The sequence below is a fragment of the Myotis myotis genome, unplaced genomic scaffold, assembly GCF_014108235.1.
Source record: "Myotis myotis isolate mMyoMyo1 unplaced genomic scaffold, mMyoMyo1.p scaffold_m19_p_2, whole genome shotgun sequence".
NCBI lineage: Eukaryota > Metazoa > Chordata > Mammalia > Chiroptera > Vespertilionidae > Myotis > Myotis myotis.
The window spans coordinates 70,296,613-70,309,126 of NW_023416324.1; the positions used below are offsets into that span (position 1 = coordinate 70,296,613).

Here is a 12,514-nt window from a genome sequence, read left to right on the forward strand (position 1 = left end):
ATTTTTGATTATAAACCTGTGTTTTCTATCAAAATTACTTCTGGTGTGGATTTTGGGACACCCTTTACATGCTCGACTGTCAGAGACTCTACAAGGTGGGAGCCTCGTATTGTGCGCCTCGTTTTTCTATTAAGAAATAAGACCCTCTGAGGCAGAGAAGAAAAGAAAAGAAGCATCGGAAAACCAGAGCAACTGAATTCCACCCGCTTCTGGATGGTGGCTCGTCTGCTTTACTTCAGTGCCAACTCCCCCTACAGACTAAACCAAAGGACTTCCACAAATCCCCTACCTAAATAAAAATAAAAAACCACTATGTAAGCGTCTCAATACTTTATTAACTTAAAACATCACTCTAATAAATATGTATGAACAAACATAATGCACTCCAGAATACCTAAAAAACATTTATAAACCTCACCAAAGGAAAATAGCATTTTTTTCTCTCTCCATGGTGCACGTGGAAGGGCTAAGTGTTGAAGACAGAGCCTTCACTCCCCCACGCCTGCTAGTTTAGGCATCTTTTAAAAAAATTCAACTGAACAGTAAAAAACTGAGTATTCACACACATCTCTGAAGTATCTGTTCAGTTATATTTTGTTTGTGGTTGATAAAATCCAAAGGGGTCAGAAGGGAAGGTTCACGATTCTGCTTTGTCTTCTCGGAATTCCTTCGGAGGAAAAGAACAGACCCAGCCACTGGAGGTGTGACTGTTAGCCCGGGGCGTGACCTTGGTATCTGGTTCCCCCGTATCCAGCGAGGGCCTGGTACCATGGTAACGGGTGGCCAACAAACATTTGCTGAGTAAATGGATGCTATCTTGTAAGGGCGCTGCTCTGTGCTTTCACCTCCTCCCCGATGAAGCCTTTGATGAAGCCTTCGCCGGCCTCTAATCTCTTCTCATCACCAAGTCCACCGTTCTTGAACTCTTTCTTGGGGCCAGGCTGTTCAGTGTGTCTTGTCACTTCAAAAGTATGAAACTACTTCCCCAAATCAGTTTCTGAAACCGTCTTCAAGTGGGAGAAATGATTCCTCCAAGATTTACAGGCAGCACCTCACAGAAAGGGGTCAGCGGACCCCCCAAAATGAAAATAAAAACACTCCTTCTTCATTCTGGAGTTAAAACGACAACGGCATTAACGCGTGTCCACCTTGTAAATAGTGATTCCTCCTTTTCCACACAAGTGTCTGGGTGGGGCAGGAGGAGGAGTGAAGAAACCTGAAGGGCCTTCCTGTCTTGGGAGCAGGACAGAGGGTCCCAAGATACAAGACTTCACTTTTCGAGAGGCTGTTCCCTGTGTCCAAGGCACCCAGAGTCATTTGGATCCCACTCCTGGATGAACCTTGAAAAGGTAACATCCCCTCTAGGGGCTCCCGGACGTGAGGTGAAGGGGGATCACCCAGGTGGGATCTGCAGCCTCGGGGGCCTGAGAAGTCAGAAGTGGCTGCTGGCCAGTGGGCAGGCCACCCTCCCTAGTGTTGTGTGATTGTGTGTGGCCCGCCAGGGCACTCATTTGAGCCCGTGCTGCGTCTCCCGGTGCCGCCTGAGGTCCACCTTCCTCTGGAAGCCCTTCCCACACAAGTCACAGCCGAAGGGCTTGAAGCCTGTGTGCTTGCGGCTGTGGGTGATGAGGTTGGAGCTCTGGCTGAAGGCCTTGCCGCACACCTGGCACTTGTGGGGCTTCTCACCTGCAGGAATGGAGGGGGGAGGGGAGGAAGTATGAGTCTGTGATGAAGCCAGAGGGGACTCTCTGTGACCCACATGCTCTTGACGGCAGCTGGCAGCACCCGGTCTAAAGCCTTCACGTGACGTGGAGGGTGATATGTTGCAACGCAAGTCCCCGGGAGCCAGGGGGGCACCAGGTGAAAGGGAGACTTTCTGAGTGGGGGTTCCCAGCCAAAGGCCTCAAACCGTTTCCTGCTAAACGGAAACAGCAAAGGCCACGTGTCCTCCCCAAGCTCACAGCTGAAGCCACCCTGGGAGGACTCCCGTGACTTTAGAAGCAGAGCGCTCCCACAGCAGATGGTCAGCAGGAGGGCTGGGGAGAAGGGTGGGGGTGGCTCTTCAAACCATGTGACTGTTCTAATTCAGAGGAAGTTTTCAAATCTGAGTTTCCAAGCAGGTGTTGGTTTGTATGGACCAGTGAGCCTGCCTTCTTTCCTGCTCTTGAAGGACAATAGACTGCATCTGAAGCATGGGGATTTCTTAAAGTCTTGTTTTTTAAAATCCACATTTGGGCCACAAAGTATTTCTTTCTTTTTCCTTTTTTTTTATTTCAGAGAGGAAGGGAGAGGAAGAGAGAGATAGAAACATCAATGATGAGAGAGAATCATTGATTGGCTGCCTCCTGCCCAGGCATGTGCCCTTGACCAGAATCGAACCTGGGACCCTTCAGTCCGCAGGCCGATGCTTTATCCACTGAGTTAAACCAGCTAGGGCCACAAAGTATTTCTTAAGGTAGCTGATCCTTTTCTATCTTGATTTTACTTTCTTTTTACGAGGTTAATCAGAGGGTTCTTTATATACTAGCAACTCTTCACCATAGATTAATAAATACCATTGAAAAAGTTTTGTATTTTCCCCCAGTTCATGAGCTGGTTTAACATTTGGGGAAATAGCATGGATTTCCAAATAGTCTCAGCATGGCATAGGGCTGGACCCTGGAAAAAATGCAAAAGAGATGACGTTTGTTTTTGAGAAACCCTCAGTCCCTCTTGCTGCACCTCTTTCTGTCTTCCTGCTTCAGATTTCCTTGATAAGGAACCACCCATCAAAATGTATCCTATCCCTTTAGGGTCAAACAAATCTGAGAAACGAATTCTAGCTATAATGTAAATGTTTGATAAGGGCTTACTGTTCCATTCAGTCGAGATCTTAGTTGCATTTTGATAAGCGTCTTGAATGCCTCTACTAAAAGGAGTGGGTTACATGGAAATTTCAGGCAAGAGGGCATGGTTAAAATGGGCTGTTTTTCTGCGCATTCTGGCGGGGCCATCTACAGTGCTCACGCGTATCTGTAAACATTAATGGTAGGTGTTTGGGACACATGGCAATTTGTTTTAAATCAGTATTCATATTCTGAAATAAAGTAGTCAGATTTCTGGTTCTAATGTCTTGTGGACTATTAAAGAGAGTGCTCCTGGCATTAAAACTGCCACCTACACACAATCCAAACCTCAGGGAAACAGTACAGAACTGGAAGCCAGAGCATTTCATGGGCCCTGACCTTTGGTAAATCATCCCATCTCTCTAAATTCCAGGGTGGTGATTTCAGCTCCTGCTTTATGGGACGGCAGTAAGGATCAAGTAAAGTGACAGACTTAAAAGCACTTTATAAATTATAAAGCATTGTAATAGACAAAGAATTATCATGACTATGTCGTGAACTTGCTGATGTTCTTAAAAGGGCAATAAGCGAATAGAAGCTTTTTATATCTACCAACCCCCACGACTCTGAAAATAGAATACAATAAACAGTGGTCAAGAGCTCAGACACCTGAGGTCAGACAGAGCAGAATGTAAGTCCTGGCCCTGCCACTTGCTAGCAACATAACCCTGGGCGGGTTAATGAACCCTTACAGACCTCACTTCCCTCATCTCTAAAATGGGAATAAAGAATAGTCTCTTTCTCCCAGAGTTGTTGTGAGCATAAAATAGTAACGCATTTACAAAGTGCTTAGCAGACAGTGCAGTCATATTTACCATTGTTGTTCCCTCCTCACTAGAATAAGCTCTCAGACTCTTAAAAATGCAGCCAAGAGGCCACACATAAATCCTGCCCCCAAAAGGCTGGGTGGGAGCCCTAGAGAAAGTCCTCCATCTCTAGGTAAACATTTAGAGCAATGGCTCTGAGAGGACCCTGGGGCTTCCCATTTCACCCAGAGCAGGCAGCAGTTGGAGCAGCTGCTAAATTAGAGGAAAATATTCTTTGTAAGGATAGGGGAACTGCAGCTGACCTGCCTAGTGGTTCTTCAGATACAATCCCAAATCAAGGCCCCCTCTGGGGAGAACCATGTATGCAAATGAACCTCAGAGAATCTGCTTTGCTTTCTTTCACACTCTGCAGTGATTAGGCCTCATTTGCCACTCATTCCAGGGGGCAGACTCCCACAAAGATGGTGAATTATATTGGCCTCAGGGGGAGGAACGTACCCCTCCCCCCGCCCCCACCCTATCCCTCACTGGGTGTTTCCTACAAGCCAAGGGCCTTAGCTCACCAGTGTGGATGAAGGTGTGTTTTTTCATGTCTGACTTCTGATGGAACCTCTTGCCACAGTACTGACAGGGGTAGGGCCGGGTGTCTGAATGGATGAGGAGGTGTGTGGACAACGTCGATGACCTCTTAAAGCTCTTGCCACAGATCTTACAGTCAAAGCTCCTTTCCTGTGGAGACAAACGTGTGGCCTTCTGCTTGCAGTCGTCTAGGCTGCCATTCTGCTTACCACGGACCTGACTCAAAACCAGGGCTTTCCCTTCTCTCAGACTCCCTTTCCGAATAGCCTGAGCCCCGTATCCTCTCCCTTCCCATTCACTTCCAACTTCTACCTTCCCCACCCCTCTCCTCTTCCCCTTTAACATTTTTTCTACCCAAACACTTTTCACCCACAACCCTCCACGCCCCAGGGCAAAACTGTATCCCCACCCTGCTTTTTTGACACCCATTTATAATAACTTCTCCACCCTCTTCAACAGGAGGCTTCGACCTCAGTCGCTTGAGATGCCCTTTCCCTCCAGCCAGCCATGGATGTTGAGAGAGATGAGAGAATCCTCTTTTCAGTAAATAAGTATCTGTACGTAAGCATTGTTCTGTCATAGTTACTTCGCACTACTTTGCTTATCTACCTTCTGTCTCTCGGCTAAACTGTAATCTCCGTGGGGGCATTGTGTCAGGGACCCGGTATGTTATAGCACTCGCATGTGCCTAGCACCTGTAAGTTGGGCGACAAATATTTTAAACGAATCAATGAAAGCATAGTAGGACAAGAATGCTACTGGATGCTCTAAATGGCCGGGGGTCAATGCAGATTAGCTGAGAGAATGAAGCCGAGCTAATAAATCCGACATATCAGCGGCAAGGGTGCATACAAACGCTCCTCAAACTCAAGGTAATGATCAGGATCACGCTCTGGAGGCTCCCAGTGACATGACACCAAACTCTAGGGTTGCCGAGGCGGCCGGCCACCCACATTTTCCTACCCACCTCGGCAAGGGGACATGGCCGAGGAGACAGGGCAGCCAGGGATACGGAAAGAGAAAACCACCAGGTGGAGAGGGGCCAGGGCTGCAGAGACCCTGAGGACCTCCAAACGCGAAAGCCCAAGCAGGATCGTGCGAGGCCGTCGTGCGCCCCCCGCCCCCCGCCCCGCTTACCTGTGAGTGCACGGCTTTGTGCTGCTCCAGGCTCACCGCGTGCCCGAAGGTCTTGCCGCATATCTCACACGCAAAGGGCCTCGTGCCGCTGTGAGACCTGCGCACATGCACCTCGAGCCCGTGCGGCGTGGAGAACACCTGAGGCGGGTGGGCCGGGGGAAAGGTCGCTGAGAGGGGCCCAGGGGCGCGGGCGCGGGCTGGGGGCGGGCTGGGGGCGCGAGCGCTGGGCAGGCCCAGCCGGGAGCGCGGGAGCCTCACCTTGCTGCACTTGATGCACTTGTAGGAGCCACCGCCCAGCAGCAGGCGGGTGCACAGTAGCTCCGACTCCACCTTGACACCAGCGCCTTTGTCCGCGTGCAGCCCGTGGCTACGCTCCGGGTACAGCCCGCCCGCCGCCGCCGTCGGCCGCTCGTACAGCCCGGCCACCGCCGGCCCGAAGTCGCCGTAGAGCCCCAAGCCCGCGCCGCCTCCTGCGCTACCTCCCCCGGGCGCCCCGGCCCCCGCGCCGCCCGCCGTCCGCTCCGGGCCGTACAGCGCCGCGGGGTGGCCTGGCTCCGGGGTGCGCTCGCAGAAGAGGCCCAGGCCTGCGCCGCGCTCCAGGGCCGCGCACGGCCGGTAGCTCTGCACCAAATTCCGCAGGTCAGAACCCACCAGGCCGCTCCACGAGTAGGGCTTGAAGGGCAAGGGGAAGGGCTGAGCTTCGTCCAGCGATGGGCACACCGACTTCTCCGAGGCTGAGGAGACACGAGAGGGCGTCCGGTCAGGCTTAACACGGCCTGCCAGGCCCCCAGCATTTGTGCAGCACCCCGTGCGCCCGCTGCCGCGCTAGATGCCAGGGACGCCCGCAGGATAAAACGCAGTCCCGGTCCCTGAGGCCTCGAGGACCGCTGGAGGCGGCAAACAGATCGTGTAAACGACATCGGGCGAGGAGGTCGGTCATTCTGTGCCAGGACAGCGGAAGTGCACGAGGTTAAGAGGGTCTTTGCCGGCTCCGCCGGCGCACCGGGTGTTCCCACAGAGAAAGGCGCGCCTCGCTGCCTGTGCGCAATCAATGCTCTGAGCCGAGCTGTGAGGGAGGAGAGGGCGGCCTGGGCAGCACTCGTGGGCAGAGGACCCAGCTCCGGCGCTACCCGGGCCCTGATTGTCCCCACTCAGTCCCTTTTCGTTCCTGAGATTGATAAGGAGGGAAGGAGAGGCCCAATCAAATGTGGCCCGGCCTACCCAAGACCTACCTTCCTGGGAAAACAACCGCAACAACTGCAAAGGGAAGGCGTTACATTCCTTAAAGGTATTAAGGGCTCACCCAGTGCAGGTAACGAAGGAGCAGCCGGAAGGGAATTTGGGGCTTGAACTGCCTGCCAAATACTACTCCCATTTCCATCATAGTTTGACAGGAAAAAGAAAAATCCAAATTTCTTAGAAAACAATTTACAACTAAGGTTTAGCCACCAACTCTAAGGGGAATAACTTTGCAAACTCATAGCTTTCTGCATCCACCCCAACCAACAAGAATCTTGCTAAAAACCAAATCCCCAACATAGACTTTCTGTAAGTGCACACGGACCTGCCAATCTGCTCAGGCACCGCAGACTCCTCTCCGAGCCAACCGCTTCAGAGGGAGGCTGCAGCACTCCGAGCTCCCGAGGGAGAGAGGCGGCGGTGCCCAGACCTTGCGGGTGGTGTCCAGCACAGCCAAGAAGAAACCTCGGCTTGCTGGCCCCCAGACTCACGCGCTGGAGCTCCGTCTTTAACCAAGTCAACGCACCGAGTGCGGGAGGGTGTGTGTGTGTGTTGCGGGGGTGGGAGTGGGGGTGGAGGTTCCTTTTAAAACTAGTAAATACAACCTTAAATAACCGACCCTTGGCAGGTCCGGCTGGTCTGCGCTCTCCTTCCCCAGGCCCCACCCGATGTGCTCTCACGCAGTTTTCTCGAAACTCGACTTGCCCCGATGGAAATGAAACCAGCCTGCTGGTCCCCAGAACTGGAGCGACCAGGCAGAACAAAAAAATAAAACGGGCCCCCAATCCCGCCTCGGAAGACCCTAGCACGGGGCCGAGATTTTCATCCGGGATGGGTTCCTCCCGCTGGGCGCCCAGCTCTGCGGGGGGCCCCCACGCCGCGGAAGCGAGAGTACATTTTAAAGCCAAAGACACTTTCCTCTCAGACTTCCCTGGTCTCCATTTGTTGGAGACTCGGGGTTCTGGATTCTGGGATCCCAGCTCTTTCTAAACAATGAACTCTGGCCTGAAAACGAAATGTCGACGTTGCTGACGCTGGAGACGACTCATTTATTTTTTTTTTCTCACCCACCCACTCTGCACAAACAAACCGGGTAGGGATGAACAGCCCGGGTCCCGCCACCTCGGGTCCACGCAGCGCGTCCCACAAGCAGGTTGCCACAGTCCCAGAAAGTCGGGTGCCTCCCTTGCGGCCCTATCCCCCACGAAAACTCTGCCTCCTCTAGGAAGGACCCTCCGCCGCCCAGTTAGCATTTCTGCGCCCAAAGCCGCGCGGGTCCCTGCGCCCCGGACCCTGGCGCTCCCAGCGGGTCCTTACCCGGAGACACGGAGGGCGACGGCGGCCTCCAAAAGTCCTCGAATTCCGAGCTGCGGTCGCAGCCGCTGCCCTCGCTGCTGCCGGGGGACGCGGAGGCTCCGTCGGGGGTCTCCGTCAGCTGCGACTCGGGAGACAAACGGCTCCCGGGCTCCACCTTCACCCCCGCTGCGCCCGAGGTGCTGCCTGCGGAGAGGAGGCGGGATCGGTGCTCAGGCTGGGCCTGGCTGGGCCCGACGGTTCTGGAGTGGCGCTCCTCAGACCGCAAGGCCCGGGCGTCCTCCTCTCTCCCCGGCCCTGGCCCGCACCCCTCCCGGATCGGAGGGCGAGGGCAGGGAGGTCGTGGAACCGAAGCGACAAGCCCGGAATAAAACCCGGACGAGAGAAACCAAAGCAGGCGGCAAAGGGGGCGTTGGGCCTCCCTGCCCGGCTCCCGGGGGTTGGTGTGGCTGGGGGCTCGGGGTCTACGTCCCGGGAGCAGCCCCGCCCGCCCGCGCGCGCCCCCCGCACCTGCTCCGCCTGGCGCCGGGACGTGCTCCGGTTGGAGGGAATAGTCGGGTCCCGGGGAGCGCGGTTGGTGGTAACTGTGAGCCTTCTTGCTCTTAACAAGGAACGAACGCGGCATGATGGTGGGGCGGGCTGCGCTCCCCACTCCGTTTGCAAGGGCCACTGGCGTCTCCGTCCCCGCGCTGTCACCCCGAATTCTTGCTCAGCCCCAGCTAGGCGGAGACCTGCGAGAGGAGAACCGGGTGGAAACCGGGTCAGCACGCTCCGGGCCCGGGAACGGGCAGCCAAGCAGAGATAGAGCTCGTGCCAGGGAGGAGCGAGTCAGGCTCGCGGGAGGAGGGGCTTGGCCCCGCTGCGCCACGCTCACCAGGTGGCACTCGGACAGGTGGCGCGAGCCCGCCGCCGCCGCCACGGCTCACCCCGGCCGGGACTCAGGCCTCTTCCTCTGCCTCGCCCACGCCCCTCGGCCCCTCCCCTTCTCCAGCAACACTGTTCAGCAAAGCCTCCCAGGAGCCCGAGTACCCAACGGGCCGCTTATTCCAACTCGACCCGCTGGGCTCTGCTTTCGGGCTGGAGACGAGGGCGGGGGCGCGAGGACAAATTTAGGGACTGGGGGTGTGTCGATGGTCGAGGACCCGGAAGAGGCAAGTAGCCAAGCCCTTCGAGAACCAGCTACAAACTGGAGGGAAGGGGGGCAGGGGCGGGGCACACTGGGCAGGATGAGGGTTGGGGTCGGGGCGGGCCTCAGAGGGGGACCGGGGCAGCAGAGGTCCGAGAAAGAAGGTAGGAGAGCAGGGGGACCAGAAGGGGAGGCGGGGGAAGTGGCAGAGGACCATGCCCGGCCTTGGGAGGAACTCGCATCCTGGCAATCTTACTCGTCCCACACTCAATGCTCCACGCGGGGAAAAAGTTAAACCTGGAGACGTGGGTGCGGCGAAAGCAGGCAAGGTCCGGGGCCAGACACCCCGGACCCTGGAGACCTAACCTTGGAAACCAAGTCCCGGGGAAAACCACTTTCCACTCTGCTCACCAAAAACCTTGTCCTGGGGAGGTCGAGCCCTAACGGCGCGCGCTGGCTGAGAAGCGCGCGGCGTCCTCCTAGGAGCCCGCAGAGAACCAACAGTTCAGTGGGCGCGGGAGAGTCGAGGTCCGCGCGCGGGCCTGGGAGAGAGCTCACTGCCCGCTCTGCCGCTCTCATTAACCCCCCAATCAGTTCACCTAATCCCGGGGTCGAAACCTGAGCCCGGCGGGGAGGCGGGGAGGCGGGGTAGCGCCTCTGCACTGCTCGGGTCTCTCTCCGGGGGCGGGACTAGGGTGGCTCAGGAGGTCTGGAGAAAATGAATCTGCCTTCCTCCCGGGGTGAAGGCGATGGGGGCTGGGTACACTTGTGAGCTGCAGGCGCTTCGAGCGACAGCGCTCCGTGGTCTTAGCTAGTTCAGAAACGGGGCTCTGGGGATGATGATGGTCCTTGCGCTTTACGAGGTTTAGACCGCCCGACTAGACGTCAGCGGCTCCCAGGGCAGGACGCAGGACGCCGTCTAAGTCTGCCCATTGGCGCTCCGGGCATAAACGTAATTCTAGGGGACTCGTTCCCTGGAGGGCATTCCACGTCCCACCGTGTCTCCTTCCCCGGGAGAGGAGTGGGGACGGGCTTGGGAGGAAAGAAGGCTGAGACTTGTAGCATAAACCCAATCGACGTTTCCCGCGTCCTAAGCTCCAGGAGGCCCCCTAGGGGTGAGGGTGCTTCCCGCCTCCAACCGGGTCGGCCCGGAGGGTCGGGGTGCTGGACTGAGCTGAGGCGCAGTTCTGTTGCTTCAGTGTTTCCCTGCGCCCGGCGTGAGCTGCCCTTCGACCATGTAATGACACACTACGAACGCAAAAAACCCGATTCCTTAAACAACCATGAAACTAAAAGGAAAAGGTAAACGAGGCGAAACGGTCCCGCGGGCCCTACTGCATCCTGAGTACCCGTTGGCGTAGAGGCGAACAGCGGGGGTCGGGGCAGGGTTTGAGGTGTCCGCGTCCCCTCTTCTGGACTGACCGGGGCCGCGCGGGATCCGACGGGCGAGAAGCTTGCCTCCCCGCCCCTGCCACAGCCCCGCGCCTCTCTCGCATCCTGGCTGGTTCTGCGGGTTCCTGGGAGGGTGGAGTGGGGGGCGGGGGGTAGGGCCGAGCACTGAGCGCGTGGGAAGGCGACCTCGCTTAGCAGCTGGCGGCCAGGGGGCGGGGCGGCCCTCGCAGCGCACGCGGGTCCGCAGGGCCTCTGTTCACGGTCAGGGCCTGGGAAGACGGGAGCTGGAGGCACCGAGCGGGCAGCCTACAGAGCTCAGCAGCCGCCGCCTCCCCAGCAGATGTTTCCCTCCCGGGTAGATCCCGCTCCCCTGCAAACGTCCAGGCGCGTGTCCCCAGCCCTGCCGTGCGGGTCGGCCGGGACCCAGAGGACAGAGCTCTCCGCGCTCCCGCACAGCTGCCCACGGAGGGTGGGACCCCAGCGGCGCCCTCCGTTCGCCCCGGCAGTGCCCGTGCCGGCCAGTTTTCGTGGTCGCCCCCGCCAGGGAGGGACGTGCAAAACAGGAGCAGCGAACCTACCTGCGGGGTCAAGGCGCGGGCACCGCGCTCGGAGAGTTTTCAAACTGAGCTGCTCTCCAGACGGATCTCTCTCTCTCTCTCTCTCTCTCTCTCTCTCTCTCTCTCTCTCTCTCTCTCTCTCATCTCCTTCGGAGCTCAGCCCCCAAAACCACAAGCTTCACTTCCTGAGCGTTAAGGAGTAACTCGCTGAGCCCTCTCAGACCTCCCCCCACCACCCCCGAGTCCGGCGGCGGGGCGCGCTCTTCCTTTGCGCAAGGGACTAGCTGGACAGGGGACCGGGCCTTTCCAGCTTCCCTCCCCAGCGCCCCTCCCCGTTTTCTCTGTGGGACGGCGGGGGTGGGGAGACCCGAAGGACTCAGACACTAGGAATGACTCGAAAGAAAATGAACTATTCTTGGCTCCTGGGAGACTTCCGCGGCAAGAAGAAGTCACAGATTCAGGACACAGATTGACTGGAGCGTCGGGACTGGCAGAGCCCAGCTCCGAAGTCTCCCGACCCATCTGGCCCGGGACCCCCCCCTCCGCCCCCCAACACCGCCGCCCGCTTGGGCTGCGCCGCCCCGGGGTTGGGGCCGTGAATCACCCGCCCGCGGTGCCGCCGGCCTGGAGCCCGGCGAGTGGCCGCGGCGTCCGCAGAGCGAAACCTGCCCCGCGGCCCCGAAATAGCTTGTTGTGGAAACACTTGGGGATAAATACGCCCAGCGAGGCTGAAAATACCTTGACACCCAATCCGAGAGGTTTGCTCATTTCCCTTCGGATTTAGGTAATGGTTAAATTTGGAAAAGGTGGGCGAGCGCCGAGCCCCCGGGCCGAGAGGGCGCTGGCGGCGCGTCCCCCGGGCGCCCGGCTGGACTGGAGGGCGCACCCTCCCCACGCCACGCTCCCCCGCGTGGTGCCCGGTGCGCTCTGCCTGCGGCAAATTTCCGGTGGTCTGAGCTGCGAAACTGCAGACCCCGCCCTGCCCAGTAAAGCCAGGGAGAGCCAGATCTCAGGCGCGGGCGCTGCCGCAGCCGGAGGTCACATCCAGGCACCTGGTCCTAAGGGGAACAGTAAAGCGCCATAAGAGCAATACCTGATGGTTATTAAAATTTAATCTTCGCCGGGATTGTGTTCCATGAGAGCGGGCATCTGAATCTACATTAAGTCCCTGGTAGTCTCAACAAATGTCTGTGGATGGAGTCAATGAATAAATGGCATTAATTGGTTAATTCTATTAATAGAATGGGGGAAAAGCCAAAATCTCACGCATAAATTAAACAAATGCAGCAACCTCCAGCGCTAGACTGTATGTCATGATCTATAGTGTGGCCTGTTGTGTGCATCTAAGCATAAACCCTCCCCTGGTAAGGGTGGATATCCGTGTAATCTCATTGCTTTCCTAAATGGGTGACTTAGATTTTGGTCACTACTTCATGCACAATAAGTCTCCAGTGTTAGATACCCAGAGAAGGAGATAGTGCTCCTCAATTTTTGCATGTATTATATTAACTAAAAGTT

At 56.9% G+C, this 12,514-nt stretch overlaps 1 protein-coding gene across 1 annotated transcript; it reads right to left on the bottom strand.

Annotated features, from left to right (window-relative positions):
- Nucleotides 1-321: 321 nt before the first annotated feature.
- GFI1 (growth factor independent 1 transcriptional repressor) lies at nt 322-11,090 on the bottom strand. Its single transcript, XM_036352562.1, has 7 exons — nt 11,018-11,090; nt 8,432-8,652; nt 7,925-8,107; nt 5,627-6,102; nt 5,369-5,506; nt 4,216-4,381; nt 322-1,686 (listed from the first exon to the last, which is right to left on the bottom strand). The coding sequence occupies exons 2-7, from the start codon at nt 8,544-8,546 to the stop codon at nt 1,508-1,510; spliced, it is 1,257 nt and encodes a 418-aa protein (XP_036208455.1). The 5' UTR covers nt 8,547-8,652; nt 11,018-11,090; the 3' UTR covers nt 322-1,507.
- Between the last annotated feature and the right edge of the window lie 1,424 nt (nt 11,091-12,514).